Genomic DNA, 16,375 nt, shown 5'->3' on the forward strand with positions numbered 1-16,375 from the left:
CACAAGTTTTTCTGACTTACACTGCCTTGGGTTGAAGCAAAGTGGAAGCAAGTTTCTATTAAATGTATGATTTAAATATGACTACATTGCAAGTTGTACACAGTGAAATATTTGTGTTTAAAGGTTTCCTACTTGGCCAATATAACAAGCTTTTAAACTTAATAGGGCCCTCCAACACTTCGAAAAGTGCACTGTTGTAGCCAAACACCGTCAGCAGCTAACACGAGAGATTATGGAGGCCAATAAAATGCAAATGCTGGGTGATCGATGTATCAGCATGCCTTTGCTTGCTCTGACTAAAAAAGAAAGCGAGTTTCTGGCTTTGACACAATTGATTGTGAACTTGTGCTGAGCTGTGGCGTTGTAACCATATAATGAGATGATGATTGTCTTGCTGTGATGCAATACATTGCGCGGTGGTGTTCCGTCATGAGTATATATTTCCAGCATTTTCGTTAATAAAATTTCAGTTGTCAGCACTCTTTCTGTCCTTGTCTCTTCTTCTGTAGTTACATCGTAACTACTCGTAGTCTTGCGCTGTAAAAATATGTTGAATCCCTATCACCAACTAGCCCAAGCATCTGTCTTATCAAGTTATGAAATAAAAACACTGTATACCCAAAATTTCCAAAACAAAGAAAATTCAGAATATAGAATTTGAGAATAAATGACCCAAGAACAGTACAACAAATTTATAAATGATGCATATGATGGTTCTATTCAAATAGACAAAGAAAATTGGAAGCGAGGTGCCACCTCATTGCTAGTGCCGTGCGGTATAAAGCATTGCTTGATTTTTTAAATTTTTTTTGTAGCACACATGAACTCAGTTTTCTCAATAAATTTTTGTTCTTATTGCGATAAGAGCCCACAAGTGTTTTAATATAGATGGATGTTATGATATGATCCCACTATAAATACAAATGTCCAATGAACTTCGCTGTTTAAAATTAACAGGGTTGCAGGCACTATAACCTAACTCAGTCTTGAAAGGTCGCTTCACGGCATTGCGAATATCTCCAAAGTTGTTGGTTTCACCGCACAGAGAACCTATGCGGCAGTGAAACCACCTTTCAAAGCAGTTACGCACGGTGAAGTATGTCTCACAGGCGCAGCCACTCAGTGATGTTCCGTGCAGGAAAATTTTGTTTTATCGGGGAATATTCGCCTGTCATTTTGAGCCAAAAAAAATCTTCGCAATATTGCAGGGTATTTCAGGAATGGTTAAATTCTCATTTGACGACCCATAATTAGCGGTCACAGTGCGCCTTCATCTGCTGTTATCGGTTCAGGTGCATGCACCACGCTAGCAGAACCCTTGAGATTTGATATACGCGGAGTGATTTCTAGTTCATTATTGGTGTTAGACTTGAAGCCCGCAATGTGCAGTGTACTTTCACTATATGAATGAATATGCCATGGCTTTGTTGTGCGGCAGCGGGTGGGCTAGTCATGATTTCAAAAGTGGCCAGTACGTCATACACGTGTAATTATAGTGTTTGCGTAGATGAGGGCGGAAATGAGTACTGTTATGCAGGGAAATATGCTGGAACTTTAGTCAACGTTAACAGGGAAAAATTCCCGAAATAGGGAATTTTCATGTCTATGACCGCGAATTCTTCGGCGTAGAACGAAACATCACTGGCCACAGTGTACATGCTGAATCGGCGTGACCTTCCTCCGTGGGCGGTGACGTCAGACCACTGGGGCGTGTCCACGTGGTGTCACGAAGGCGATCGCTCCACGAAGTTCGTCCTACGACTGTGGTTGTGACCGTCAAGTTTGTACGAGTGCCGATCGCGTTGTTGCACAATATCGAGGCACAATGGAGGAGATGCGTCAGCCACTTGAGGTCGTAAGAGATGACTAGCAGTCTACTGAATACGAGTCCGTGTTCCGAGCAAACTTGGTCGACGAAGACGCCGTCAATGAATGGATGGAAGTGTACAGCGTACGGACCAACACTTCTTGGATTGTCTGGCGCGTCCAGAGTGCTGGGGAAAGGTGGGTTTGCCTTGTCGATGCCATTTCCTGCACTACAGCCGTTTGAGCGATCATTTACACAGGGCTTACAGCTGAAATCATAGTTTCGAAATTCTGCGCCGCGCTACAAGGCGATTTTATTGATGTCATGGCGGCAGCTCCATTTGCGGTGATGAGGTTGCTGCGGCAATTGCGCTGAGATGTGAAAACTGCTACATACTGAAACATTTCGACAGAAGAGGCACAATTAACGCTGACCGTGCGCCAAGACGTTTTCACGGTCTTTCGGCGAAAAAAAAAAAAAAGTGGTAGGCGATCGAAACACGAGTGCTCGACCATTTTTCGGCAAGGTTCCTTTTGGCGTTGCATAAGTGGTTGCCAGACTGGAAGGGTGGTTGTTGCCAGACTGTCGCTAAATTTAACCGACAAATTTTCTTGTGTAGTTGTGGCTTCTCCGTAAGAGTTTGGTGCTATCCGCGGTGCATTTTGCGAGTGCATGAGCGACGCTGGCCCTTTTAATTAACGGAATGAACCGAGCCTAGCAGAAGTCGAGCGCGGCGCTGCCGTGTAATTAAGAGGCCGTTTTAATTAACGGAATGAACCGCGCATTACAGAATTCGTTTTATTTACGGAATGAACCGCAGGAGGTGATGCGCTGCCCCCCTCCCCCTTACTTTTTTTTTTTCCCTCTCAGCTGATCATGTCGCGTCGACCGCGCGCTACGACGGGGGACGCTACGCTTCCCCTAGCTGTGTCAGCAAGACATATCGTTCGGACTCGTATATACATGTGATGAATAAGTGTTCCAAGACTGGTTAATTAGGGTATGTCGGATATGCTACAGCTATGTACGCCTGGACTCGCGAAATGCACCACGGATAGCACCAACTCTTACGAAGAAGCCACAACTACAGGAAAAAACTTTTTCGCCAAATTTAGCGGCAGTCTGGCAACAACCACACCAAAGTCTGGCAACAAACTTATGCAACGCCAAAAGGAACCTTGCTCATTTTTCACCATGGCGAAAAAACGCGCTCTGTCCCGTGTCCTCTACGCGCCTACTTGCGCATCATATTCAATTGTGCTGCCAATCGGTAGTCTAGGCTCCTCAGGGCATGTGAGCCAAACATAGCGCAGCACGTGAAACAGAATTTACAATTCTTAAACACCTTTAAATCGTTCGCTCTTCTCTCCCCCCAATGATGCCGTCAACCTAACCGTGCCATAAACTCAAAGTGGACGGCCACTGGCTGATTTGACACCCCGTGATGGGCAATGTTACCGCGGACGTCACAAAATGCGGCGATGTTCGCTCGCTCGCGCTGCAAGTAGCTTAGCATTCCCAGAAAAAACAAAAAAAAAAGGCGACGCGCGCTGGCGAACAGGTGTGCCTAATCTTGCCTTTTTTTTTATATATATATACATGCTTGTGTAGCTTTCAGCCCGCTCGCTATTACAGAAAGCACTTAAAAACGCGACCAACCCCATTAACTCTGGCCATACTTGACACTGAAAATTGTTGCGGCAGTCGATTTGTACGACAATGAACTCCTTTAAATAACCATTAGATGACTACTTGAAAAATGTAGCAGGGTCTCTAAGTTAATGCTGTAAATTTTAGTGCTCATTGAACAACACAGATAAGAGCTGCATAGTCCTAAAATCTCTCCAGGTCAATAACATCTAGGTGGGAATACCAACAGTGTAGTAGACACGCCACTTGGCAGCCTAGCGTCCTTCCTGTCCCTGTATTTTTTTGCCTTGATTGCTTCTGCATTCTGTTGATGCTGCTGGGGTTCAACCCACCAAGACTATATACCAACTTGCCCAACAAGCCATCTTAACTCAATAACTGAATACTCAACAGAGATTATTTGCTTGAGCTAATGATAATGAAGAGGCAGTTGACAAAAGCCACCTAGCTCTTGCTTGAGCTCACAATATTCATGTATAACCACCATCTGTTCGGAAACTTTGCCTGCTGCAACCGGTCTTGCACTACTGCAATGACATGTGCACACTGCAGCATCTTGAATGTGGCAACTTCAGCACCGAAGCATGTGCCCTACCATAAAACTTTGCTTGGTGCATATAGATTGCAACATGATGTGTCATTTCACCTAGCAGGCTCTGCAAAAGCTACAAGTATTGGCCTAACCAGCAATGTTGAAAAGGGTGGTAGCTGAACTTGCCATGTGTTGTAGCAGGCTCTTGGTATAAATACCCAACTTGATGTTAATGTCACGTTCATATAGTGCCCGTCTCTATGCAATTCTGCCACAAATTCTAGATGCCTCTTTTTTTTTTTTTTTTTTTCTGGCTCGGGAGGGGAAAAGGGGATCGTCGCAAACAATACCAACTACAACTTATTTAACACATTGCCAAGTCAGGCAAAAAAATATTCACTAAGTTGTGGAGTCCAAAATGTGTCATAATTGGTGAAGTTAAAGGTTATTGTGAGTATTCAATAATTCTTTGTTGCTTTCAGTCAACAGTCTGTACAGACAGAGTCCTTTCCTGGCGTGCACCGAGCCAAACGATTGTTCAACACTACCATCATCTTCATGATGGCATGGCGGCTGAAGCACCTCTGGGGTGCCCCAGTGAGATGTGCGACAACCACTCATATGGTGCTCATACAATCGTACGGTGCCATGCCATTGCACAGAATACATTGCACAGAATACAACATACGAGCAGCCAGCTGCAAATGGGATAAAAGCATAGCTATTGTAGCAGTGCAACTGTGAAAATAGTTTTGTACTTCTAGTTATTCATACTTAGATAATTATATTTTACAAAGCAGTGCATTATGAAAGAGCTTATCCCTATTTGCACCCATGTGTGTCATGCAGGATGACTTTTCACAAAATTTGGCGCTGCCAGCATCACACAAAGAACAAGAAGAGTGGCCCACGCAATGCCAAGTGCATGGCCAAAGTTGATGTAAAAATAAAGCTTGCCACGTTTGACACCAAACGCAGGGACAAGTATCTGCAGAGAGAGGTGCCTCTTTCTGCAGTGATACAAATCGACGACAGGCACAGCCACAGCACCGACTCAACGGATGCTCTGCGGCTACTTCGCCGCACCAGGTCAACAAGGCAAACATTCTTCCGTTACTTCAGCGAAGGCATGACCCCTAGTGAAGCAAGGAGACTGCATGAGAGCAAGCTCTCTATGGAAGATGATGGCCCTGCAAAGCTGGCCAATGCGGCTTTAAATCCGCCTCAAAGAACGGTCTACCACTGGCACAGCGTTTGGAGGGAGGCTTGTTTTGGTGGTACTTACATCGACCCAGTGCTGAAACTGAAGGAAAAGGCTTCTTTGTATGCAGCTCAAGGTATGTCTAAACTTGTGGGAGAATCTGTCCTCTACGTAAAACAGTATTCATAAGCACTCATTTTCAATGTGTGAATGGTGAAGTTGTAGCTATGACAAATTACAGACACATTCAGCACAAAGCCTCATCTACTTGTGATTCATGCCAGTGGCTTGGTTGTACATTGCACCTGCCAGTCAGAGCATACATTTACCATTATTTTCTTGGGAAGTAAGAAATGATGTATTTACTTTGAAACCCACAACTTTTTGATGAATTTACGTTCCTGTGAAATCAGAAACATCAAATACTTGGAGTAACCTTGAGTATGGCAAACTTAAAGCCCAAGAGGTGCACAGGTAGTCGGAGTTTTAAGTGGCGAAACCAGAAAACCAGATCAGATTGATAGGAAAACCAAAATGATGAAAAAGAAAGGGGGGAAGAAGAACATATACATGACCAGATAAAAGAAATAACAAAAACGTTATTTTTTTTCTTTGAAAGTGACACTGACTTATTTTTAAAAGGTTTTTGATTCAAGGCATAAGTTGGCAATCTAGACCAACTGATACGTTGCATCAGCATCAATTCACAGGGAACCAGCATTAATGAAGCTCTCGAGTCAGCCCATGGAAACAAATTGTGAAATATAAAACATGAAAAAAAAGAGATGAGATGCCTCATACTGGCCAGCCTATGTTTCAATGTAAGTATTTATCTTTGTCAAAGGCATTTTGTCCTTCTTGGCTGTTACTTGAAAGGATTAGTTGTAAATGTCATTAAAGGAAGAGTTGAAATTTCGGAAAGCATGACAGCAGCAGCAACCAGAGCTGTACAGAGTGGCTGCCACACAGGTCAATCTAGAGAGGCCATTTAAACTTGGGAGAAAACAAAAAAAGAAAAGAAGCGTAAAGCGCAAGAACGGAACAAAGGAAGACGATACAAAAATGGGCGCTGACTGCCAACTGAAATTTTAATCAACAAAATCAAGGATACACGGATACAAAAAAAAATGGTTAGATTACAAATCTTCAGTCATGTGCGTCACATAAAATTGATTTTTTTTCAAACAGATTAAGTAGCGGAGTGCCTTTGGTGGATGGCAAAAGCCTCAAATATCTCCTGTGCAAGCCTTTGGCAACAGCATTTTAGGACTGTAACATCCGACAGACGAAGGCATGCTGCAGCCATGCCTAGCACAATGTGTGGCTAAATTACTACAAACACCAATCTTTACATGAATTGACACGTTTGCAAGGCCTATAACTGATGCACCGCCCAGTCTGTACCACAGACACACAGCCGCACGAACACTGAATTATGACATATATTGATCACTGGATGAACGGCTTGATATGTTTCTTTGAACAGCTTGCTCCGCTTCCTTCCTGTTCGTTCGCATGGCAGCACATTCCGCCTAGCTTGGTGGCACCGATTGCTCTCACTGTTCAGGAAGATGGTCAGGTATCTTAAACCTATCTTATCCTGGTCCTGGTGCCATACCATTGAAGACTGAGATGTAGAGCCGAAACAGAGAACACCTTATTTGACAGATGCGAAACTAACAAAAAAAAAATTCAGCAGATCCCATATACTTTGGGACTTCACATTATGTGAAGCATGCGGAGGGAAGGTGGCCGTGTTGTAATTTTTTTTATTCAGCGACATGTTATGAAATGATGCTAAATATATGTACAAATGTTGCAGGAACAGATGCATATTGAACAGTTGCAGATGTTTCTATAACCAGTTGTTTGCACTTGCACAATGGTGCCATCAGTAACATGAGTATTAGCAACACCAGAAGTGATAAGCTGATATGAAGGGTTTGTGCTTGCAAGGATGGTAGCCCTGGACACTGGTACATAAATCCACTTCTGCACATGGCACCTAACTACAATGCACGTTTACACAACATAAAGGTTGTAGCATAGGAGTAAATATGTAATCTTTTTGAGATTGCATAGCCAGCACTGCAACCACATTTGACGTTTTACGAACATTACGGTCTATTTGAAAAATAGTTCCGAGATCTAGCATGGCTCTGTGGTAGAATTCTTGATTGCCTCGCATTATGCTTGAGTTCGACTCCTGCTGACACCCTGATAGATTAATATGTGGAGTTTGACGTCCCAAAACCACCATATGATTATGAGAGACGCTGTAGTGGAGGGCTTCGCAAATTCCAACCACCTGGGGTTCTTTAACGTGCACACTAATCTGAGCACACTAGCCTACAACATTTTTGCCTGCATCGAAAATGCAGCCGCCGCAGCCAGAATTCGATTCCGCGACGTGCAAGTCAGCAGCCGAGTACCTTAGCCACTAGACCACCGCGGCGGGGCCCTGCTCGCACCCTGACATTTTTCTTTGTGTTTGTCGAGTAAACGCTGCTGCTGTCAGTTTTGTCTTAAAGAGGCCCTGCAACACTTTTTGAGCATGGCCAGAAAATGTTGCCATTTGGTAGAAGAGGCTCCCGAGAACACATGGGCCAAATATTATAGTGCAGCACGGGGCTTGGAATTTGCAATAAATAAATGACCAAAGTCAGCTAAAAATTGCTTTCTCTCGTTTCAACAAATGACGGAGGAAGCTGAAAAATCATTCAAAGGCCATCTATGAGCCATTCGCTGATTTTAACATGGCGCGTTCGGTCCTTACAGGGATCGCCGTGAGAGGCCGCAACTTGTCCCCACGCACGCTCGCGATCACACAGAAAAGACCATGTATTCAAAGCGAAAAAAAAAAAAAGAAAAAGTTTTCAATGACAAAAGGCACGTGCGACAAAAGGCTTAGCTCCCAGGGCTTTCGCCGGGATGAGAGCAGAGCGAATGCGATTGCAGCATGACAAATCTTTGCGAGTCCGCTCATACTGGACGTATTCTTAAAATTTTTGCAGCGTTGAATTCGTGAGGCAATAAGCTCTTTTAGTGAATCCATTCCATGGTTACTTAAAAAGGTGTTTCAGAGTCCCTTTAACGTTCATGCACTACAATGGCCCATGTGTGTTCTCGTCGTTTTTGGGTAGATACCAAGTGTCAAACAGCTGTGGCAAGGTATGTGCCACTGTTTAACTGTTTAACAAGAAGTGTTTAACAATGCATATAATGTTATTTGTGTTCTGACCAGCGTGTCATAATCATCAAACCCTCTCATATTAATTTAGGTTCCCACCAAGTTAAGGAGATTATCACGAGAGCACCCAGACGTAAGCGGCTAGATAGATAGATAGAGATAGACAGACAGATAGATAGACGCCACCACCACCGCAACCAGGATTCGATCCCGCACCCTGTGGGACAGCAGCCGAGTACCTTAGCCACTAGACCACCGCGGCAGGGCTTAGATAGATAGATAGATAAATATACAGGTAGATAGATACCGAAAGTGCATGCAGTACGCAAAGAAATGCTCCGCATTCATAAGGGAATGCGGGCACCTGCACGGGTCCATGCTCTCTTGATTTTGCTCATCTTCCCTGCTCTATCTGATACTAATATGTAACAATGCTCGCTGATGTAGCCTCTTTCCCTTTGTCATTAATTGCTGTGTAGCTGACAGTGTGCTCGTGGAGAATCAATAAATGAAGTACAAAAAGATTGCAGTAAACCTGAACTCCACTTGTACTTCAAGGAGTCAAAATATTTTTGCTGCAATTGATTTGTGAGGCAACAAACTCCGACAATGAGGTAATGTTATGATCGCTTGACAAAAGCCTGCAGGACGTTTTTAAAAGGCAAGGTGAAGCTAGATCTAAAACTTACTTTGCAGGAACACTTTGCACTGTACAGAGAGCAAAATGGCCATTAAAAGTAATGCGCCTGAAGATTGTTCTTAAAAGACCACCTGCCATTCCACATAACTTTCCAGGCACTCACATAAGTGTGACCCGTGGTGGCAGCAGTGCCTGCTAGGCAGTGGTCGTGGTTGCCCCCATCATGTGACGAGCTCATAACCTCGAGCTGGCAAGGGAGATCGTCTTTGTTGATTCGACTGCCTCATGCGACACCACCAAATGCACAGTAACAGTAGTGCTGACTGCGACCAAGACTGGTGCTGTCCCACTCGCAGTACTAATTCACAAGGAGCAGAGCACCGATGCCTACCTGGCTGATTTCAAGCTCCTCAAGGAAGCCCATCCTCTCTGCTTTGGAGGCCAACCAGTAAGTAAGGAAGAAGGCACAAAATTGTAAATTTTGTGCACAGTGAATTGCTATATATTAATGCCATCCCAATTCTCTACAATAGCATTGTTAACACAAATTTACAAGAGCAACTAGTGAAGAAAATGTAGAGGCCAGTGCTCAATGCGTGGCTTGAATATAATTCAGTATCTGAACTACAGGTTTTCCCGCCCACTTTAATCCAAGTGCCAGCTTAAATAATCTGCTTGTCATTGAAATAATCTGAGCGCCGAGCTATTTAATCCATGTGCCAAACGTTTAATCCAAGCGCCAACTCAATGAGGCCGCATGTCAGTGAGTTTAATCCAATTGCCAATGACTAATTAAAGTGCCAGTCACTTTAATCCACGCACTAGAAACACTAGTTTGCCGCTTTATACAGTATAAATGTGAAAATAACGTAAACATGAAGTCACAGGAAGAACTTTTCCTTCACCTATACATGCTTGCGCTTATGAAATGAAGTGCGCATTGCTATTTCCTCCTAACATTTTGGTGTCATAGCTTCAAAATAAAAAAAGAACAGTGTGTGTTAATTGCATTTATGGGTACTAAGAGTATTTGCTCATAGAGTCAGTGTATGGTTCGTCGCTACTGCATTATTCTGGCTAACCATGTACACCATCCAATATACATAGATTCGTGTCGTCTGCTAAGCAGACGTCTTTCGGCTACTTATTCGCTGCAGCATTCGCAGTCGTCTGCTCAGCCCGGTGATAACGGTGATAGACAGATGGTCACCAGGGCCTTTGTCAAGCCCTTCTCGCGGCTTTTAGCCTTGGCGACCCTCCAGTTTTTGTCTGGTAAATAAATAAAGTTTGATTTGATTTGATACTCATTCGTTCTTGAAATCAGAAACAACCATTTAAAACTCAAGTTGCATTTGTTTCGGTTCACTTGGAATTAAGTTTTTTATAAAAGCATCAAAAGAGAAACTCCTGTTTTCATATAAAAAGACAACGCTAGTATTCCTGAAGCGTGTTTGCTCGAAACACGCGTTCATCGAATACACATAATTTTGTTTGAATAAAAGATAACTAATATGAATATAAAATATGACTTCTGTTTTCCACATCAGGGTCACGAGTTTGCGTCTTATGTGCCCTGCAGGACGAAAGCCTCTTAAATTATTTCTAATTTGCTCTGCCCTAATTTATTGAGCATGTACCTGTTTCTGACTCATCACTGCCCACAGTCAAGTTCTTCATATCTTGTTATGCATCCCGGCACTCCAATAACAATATTATGCCTGCCGCATTACATTACCTGGCCCAGACATGTAATGCTATACAAATATAATTATGAGCTTTGTTGACGAACACAAAACATCCTTGCTTTTTTCTTTCATTGCTATTAAAATGACTCCACCCGGGCCAAGCACTCATCTACAAACTTGTACTTAGCACAGTATAAGCACTGCAAATATGGCTCAAGCGAACCACGGAATTTTTGTTTCCTTGAATACTAGCGGCGAATACTAATAATAATGATTTATTCTACTTTCCGACTATAGTATTTTATATTGTAGAAACTGCATTTCAAATGCATTGCCATTTTTACGCCCCGTATTGTGCTTTTTGTGCATGGATTGAACTGACTGGCACCTGAATTCAAGCCATTGGCGATTGGATTAAACATGGTGGCACTTGGATTAAAATCACTGGCACGCGGCCTGATTGAGTTGGCACTTGGATTAAATATGTTGGGGCTTGCATTAAATGTTTGGCACACGAATTAAAGAGGTTGGCGCTCAGATTATTTCAATGGCGTGCAGATTATCTAAGCTGCCATTTGGGTCAAAGTGAACGGGAAAACCTGTAGTTTCCTATGGAACTTCTGTAACTTCTTTTGAAGACATTTCTAAATTTGCATAGTGTAAGTAATGACACAATAGCAAATAGCTCCATTAAGCTGGACAAAAACAAAAGTAAACAATACTGCACAGACTAAGCCACAGGAGAGGGCCTTTGTGGTTCTTGTGGGCATTTATAAAAAACACCTACATGCTCTCATCATCATCATCATCACACATTTGGCTATGAATTCTAATCTTTCTTATGTGACACCATCATTGTGGGTGAAGTGTGCCTGTTCTGTGCATTTCACTCAGGCTAGATAAGCGTTTCTCAAGCTAAAACATGTGCCCACACCATAGGTCGGCATAGCTTGTGGAACTCTCTCAGGCTCATTCATGAAATATATCAGTCTGTTCAATTTGCCTGCACCACGTGAACCAGTTCACGATGTTCTGCGTCTTGCCATTCGTTTCAGCGGTGCAGCATTGACAACCTCTGAACCCTGCCATTCATTTCTAAAGGTGCAGAAGAGGTACAGCGCTGGTTCACGATTTTCCCGCCCCTCCCACACTGACAGTGCCGGCTTGGTGCAGCCGCGCGTGCAGCTGAGCAGACGACGCAATACCTTGGTGTAGGCACCGTACCTGCCTCCACTAACACGATGTGTTTTTTGCTAAGAAGTTTGTGCCTCATAAACTGTAAGCATAATCATTTGGCCATCGGTCAGTGTTACCTTAACCGTGTTAACTAAGTGAACAGAAATAAGGCCTGCATCAGCACATCGTCATTCGTTTTGGGTGTTGCACTGTGCCTGCACCACTGAACTTGCGCTTCACAATTTCTGAACTTTGCATGCACAGCCGTGAACCAGTTTCAATTGGTGCAGGTAAATCAAATGCACCTTGTATATTGAACTTTCCACTCATTGTACTCAGACTCACAAAATTTTTTCTGAGCTGAACTCACCCAAACTCTCGTTCACGCATATTTATTTATTTAACAATACTGTAGGCCTTTGTACAGGCCCATACAGGTTCTTAAGCCGGACTCACTCAGACTCAAACGCACCAAAACATTACTCAACCACACACACTCAGCCTCAGACTCACGGCTGGACCTGAGTGCGAGTGAGTACTACTGAGTCAACTCATGAGTTCATCAGAATGGAATTAGCTTCTTTGATTGTGGTGTCAATGCTCCTTAACACCAATATCTGATGTAATCGGTGCTCTTCTTGGTGCCACTTCACACAGCATCTTCGAAAACGAGTTCCGAGTGCTTCCAAACCAGTAAAGTCATTTTTCTTGAAGGAGATGTTAAAATATAATAGTCGAGAAATTCCCTGGAAGACTTAGTTTGGGACTGCCAAGGCGCCCCCTTGTATAATTCAAACGTCTAATTAATAAATATTGAAACGGTGTATGAAAAACACTGCTTTGAAATACCTATGAATAGATGTGAGTATAAATGTGAATCTAGGTAAGGCTGAGTAATGCTGAAAATGTCTAGGTGGAACCTCAAGTCGGCAAAAGAAAGTGGAACTCACTCAAGAAATATATTTTGCGCTTTAGACACACTCGGACTCAGACTCTCCAAAATTTTGCTTAGCCGAACCCGCTGGGACTCACACTCACTAACATTTTCTTCAAACAAACTCTCTCGGACTTCGACTCACAAAAATAGTGCTTATTCAGACTCAGACTCATAATGTGAGTCTGAGTGAGTCCGTGTGAGTTGGCCAATAAGTGAGTTCGTGGACCTATTGCCCGAACTCTCTCCTCTTTTTAAAATACTGGTAACAGATGCAAACTTACACTTGTCTTTAACCTTGAAACTTACCATAAATGTTACTGCTCTCTATAATTTATTAAAAAGCAAATAGCGAACTCAAATTTAACAGAAAATTATTAGCCAAGGCTATTTATCAGGGTGTCTACCAACCTGGAAAACCTGGAAAACCTGGAAAAGTCAGGGAAAAGTCAGGGAATTTCTGAAAAATCCGGCCAGGTCATGGAAACTGACTGTAGTCTTTCAGATTGTCACGAAAATATTCATTAGCATTAATCAAAGCTTTAAAAATCGCTCCTTAAACCACACAGAACAGCTAAGCAGAAGCATAGTTAAAAAAAAGCAGTGCATAGCTGGCGCTTCTACTTTCCGAGTACAACGTTACTCACGCGCATAAAATTGTGCATGTTTGTCTTGGCCGCGATCTCGGCTCGGCTTGAGGGTTTTCTGGTTAGGCTGGAAGTGCCATCAGCAGAGGGCAAGGTGCACAGAATATGCGAGTCGTAATTATTTTTTTACTGAAATGTGTAGTTTACAGGTGCGTAAATTGGACTGGGATACAAAAACAGTAGTAGAGCAAATATGGTAATCCAGATCGGATCCAATCCAATCCGATCCACATATCAAGATGCCTGGGCTGCAGCCATATTGCCATTCTTCTTGTGATGCCGTGAGCATGCAGCGAGTTGCTATGCCTCTTGCGAAGAAGTGTTCGTTTAACCCTGATTGGGTGAACGCGGAAATATCCGAGCACGCCTCATGGATTAGAGCAGTGCCGAACGATATAGTTGCCAAGTTCTTCATTAACAACATAGTCCTCAGACATGGTGCACCCAGCGTGGTAATTACAGATCGTGGCCCAGCTTTTACTGCAGACATAATGAAATGTCTGATGCGAATGACCCACACAGACCAGAGAAAAACTACAGCATACCATTCTCAAACAAATGGCCTAACGGAGCGCTTGAACAGAACTCTGACTGATATGCTTTCAATGTATATTGACGTCGAACATAAACTGTGGGATGAAATATTGCCCTACATCACATTCGCATATAATACAGCCGTTCAAGAAACAACGCGAGTGACACCATTTGAACTTGTATTCGGCCGAAGAGTCACCACTCCACTGGATGCCATGTTACCACTGAATGATGAAAGCAGCAATCCACCTGGCCTAGACGACTTCCTGCAAAGAGCCGAGGAAGCACGACAGATGGCGAGATACAGAATACGCCGCCAACAACGTATCGACTCCTATCGGTACAATCAGCGTCGTACCGAAGCGCATTTTCGACCAGGTGACAAAGTATGGATATGGACCCCAGTGCGTCGCCGCGGACTTTCTGAAAAACTTTTTAGCCACTACTTCGGGCCTTACGAAGTACTCCATCGTGTAAGCGATGTAACTTACCAAGTCAGATCCGCTATACACGGGAGCTCAAAACGCCGCAACCCTACAGAGGTTGTACATGTAGTCCGGATGAAGCCGTACTATGAGATATCACCGGAAGACCAGTGACGCCTACGCCTACCACGAATATATTCATTGCCTGACGCATCGGGACGATGCGTGTGAGGAGGGGGATTATGCCACGACATAGTGCCTGCATTCAAACAACGCGCCCATCACCACGCACACAGAGACATACATGGGCGCCGTCTAGTGTTGCGCAGAGACGATGATGATAGCACGAGAACCCAGCTGGCCCCTGCTGATGTGTGCCACGCGCTTGGGACTCTTCTTGAAGAAGTAGAAGAAGAAGACATCTTGCCGTTCTGCTGTAACGTGCTACGACCATAGTCCCTTTGAGTTGTGGGCACAGGTTCGCCCTTTAATAAATACGTTTTATTATACCCCGAGTCCTTCAACATCGTTACAATATAAGTAAGGCTCACTGTGCAGCATGCCAGAAGACTTTCTCGCTTAGCAATATGGGCATCGCTGCTGTCTCCAGTCACGCTGTGAGCAAGAAACACCTAACTGCTGTGAGCATTGTGCAAAGTGCTTCCCAGACACACATCCGCGCGTTTCTCGGTGCTGGACCCAACTTGCCGTGTTCCATGACTGCTACGACTACGAGTGAATGTGTATCGACTGTGCCAAGCACGAGTGCTGAAAGCGTGCCTGCTAAACCGGTGGCCGTCGCGCCTGACGGGAAGGCATCCTTGAATGGGTTTCTGGTCAAAAAATGTGTCACGAAAGCAGAAGTTGTTTAGTGTCTGAACACTATAGCGACCCATGGATCGTTTCGTTCAGCAGCAGCGTCAGCGGCGCTTTTTCCCATCATGTTCCCCACGTGCGACGTCGCGAAGAAGTTGCAACTTGGTAAGGACAAAGTTGGCTATACAATTTGTTACGGTATAGCCCCGTACTTCCGAAACAGGCTGCTATCAAAGCTGCATAGTGTCCCACACGTGGTCGTGGCTTTTGACAAGTCCCTGAACAAAATTGCTCAGAAAGAGCAAATGGACGTTTTGATCAGGTTTTGGGACCCAGCTGACGACGTTGTCAAAACCCGCTACCTGACGTCCTGTTTTTTAGGACACACTCGCGCAGAAGACTTAGCTGCCGCTTTCAAAAGGGCCACTGAGAACATTGAGCCGGCAAAAATACTTCAACTTTCGATGGATGGTCCAAACGTCAATTTGAAGTTGTTGAAGTCGTTGAAGCAAGAGTTTTCTGCGTCTGATGGAAATCAGAATATTGTGGACATTGGAAGCTGCGGACTGCACGTTGTGAGTGGTGCATTTAAAACAGGCCACAATGTGACAAAGTGGAACACAGTAGTGTTTCTTAGAAGCTTGTACAATTTGTTCAAAAACGTCCCTGCACGCCGAGCCGACTATGTCAATTTCACAGGGAGCATACTGTTTCCGCTAAAGTTTTGCTCAGTGCGCTGTCTGGAAAATGGCAAGGCTCTTGCTAGGGCACTGCAAGTCCTCCCAAATGTGGTCAAATATGTTGAGCATGTCAAGAAAGAAAAGAAACTTCCAGCGTGTGGCAGCTATGCTCATGTCGAGACGGCTGTGAAAGACGAGATGCTGCCAGTAAAGCTGGCCTTTATGCTTTCAGTTTCAGAAGAATTGGAGCCATTTTTGGCTGAGTTTCAGACAGAAAAGCCGATGCTACCTTTTCTTGCAACAGCACTGGACGGCCTGTTGCGGTCACTGCTGGGACGAATCGTGGTAAAGGAAAAGCTGGATGCTGCAGGCACATTTTCAAAACTGATAAAAATTGATCTGGAGAACCCAAACAACATCATTGGTATAGCTGCCTTTGACATAGGCCTTGCCGCCAA

General features: G+C 43.9%; 2 protein-coding genes across 2 annotated transcripts in view; both read left to right on the plus strand.

Moving 5' to 3' along the window:
* Positions 1-1,715: 1,715 nt before the first annotated feature.
* On the plus strand, positions 1,716-5,531 carry LOC119165515 (uncharacterized). The gene is made up of 2 exons (XM_075882592.1): positions 1,716-2,004; positions 4,839-5,531. Exons 1-2 carry the CDS (start codon positions 1,937-1,939, stop codon positions 5,377-5,379), a joined length of 609 nt encoding a protein of 202 aa, XP_075738707.1. The 5' UTR covers positions 1,716-1,936; the 3' UTR covers positions 5,380-5,531.
* Positions 5,532-8,852: 3,321 nt separating this feature from the next.
* Positions 8,853-16,375, plus strand: part of LOC142784029 (uncharacterized) — a 33,013-nt gene continuing 25,490 nt past the window's right edge. Inside the window, exon 1 of the mRNA XM_075882651.1 lies at positions 8,853-9,468. The gene's annotated coding sequence lies outside the window, so the exon portion shown is untranslated. The remainder of the gene's footprint in view (positions 9,469-16,375) is intronic.

The sequence above is a fragment of the Rhipicephalus microplus genome, unplaced genomic scaffold (assembly GCF_043290135.1).
Source record: "Rhipicephalus microplus isolate Deutch F79 unplaced genomic scaffold, USDA_Rmic scaffold_13, whole genome shotgun sequence".
Classification (NCBI taxonomy): Eukaryota; Metazoa; Arthropoda; class Arachnida; order Ixodida; family Ixodidae; genus Rhipicephalus; species Rhipicephalus microplus.

Coding starts and splice junctions, on each gene's coding strand:
- LOC119165515 (XM_075882592.1), top strand. CDS start 1,937: ATGGAAGTGTACAGCGTACGGACCAACACTTCTTGGATTGTCTGGCGC. Junction 2,005..4,838: donor GTCCAGAGTGCTGGGGAAAG/GTGGGTTTGCCT, acceptor TGTGTCATGCAG/GATGACTTTTCACAAAATTT.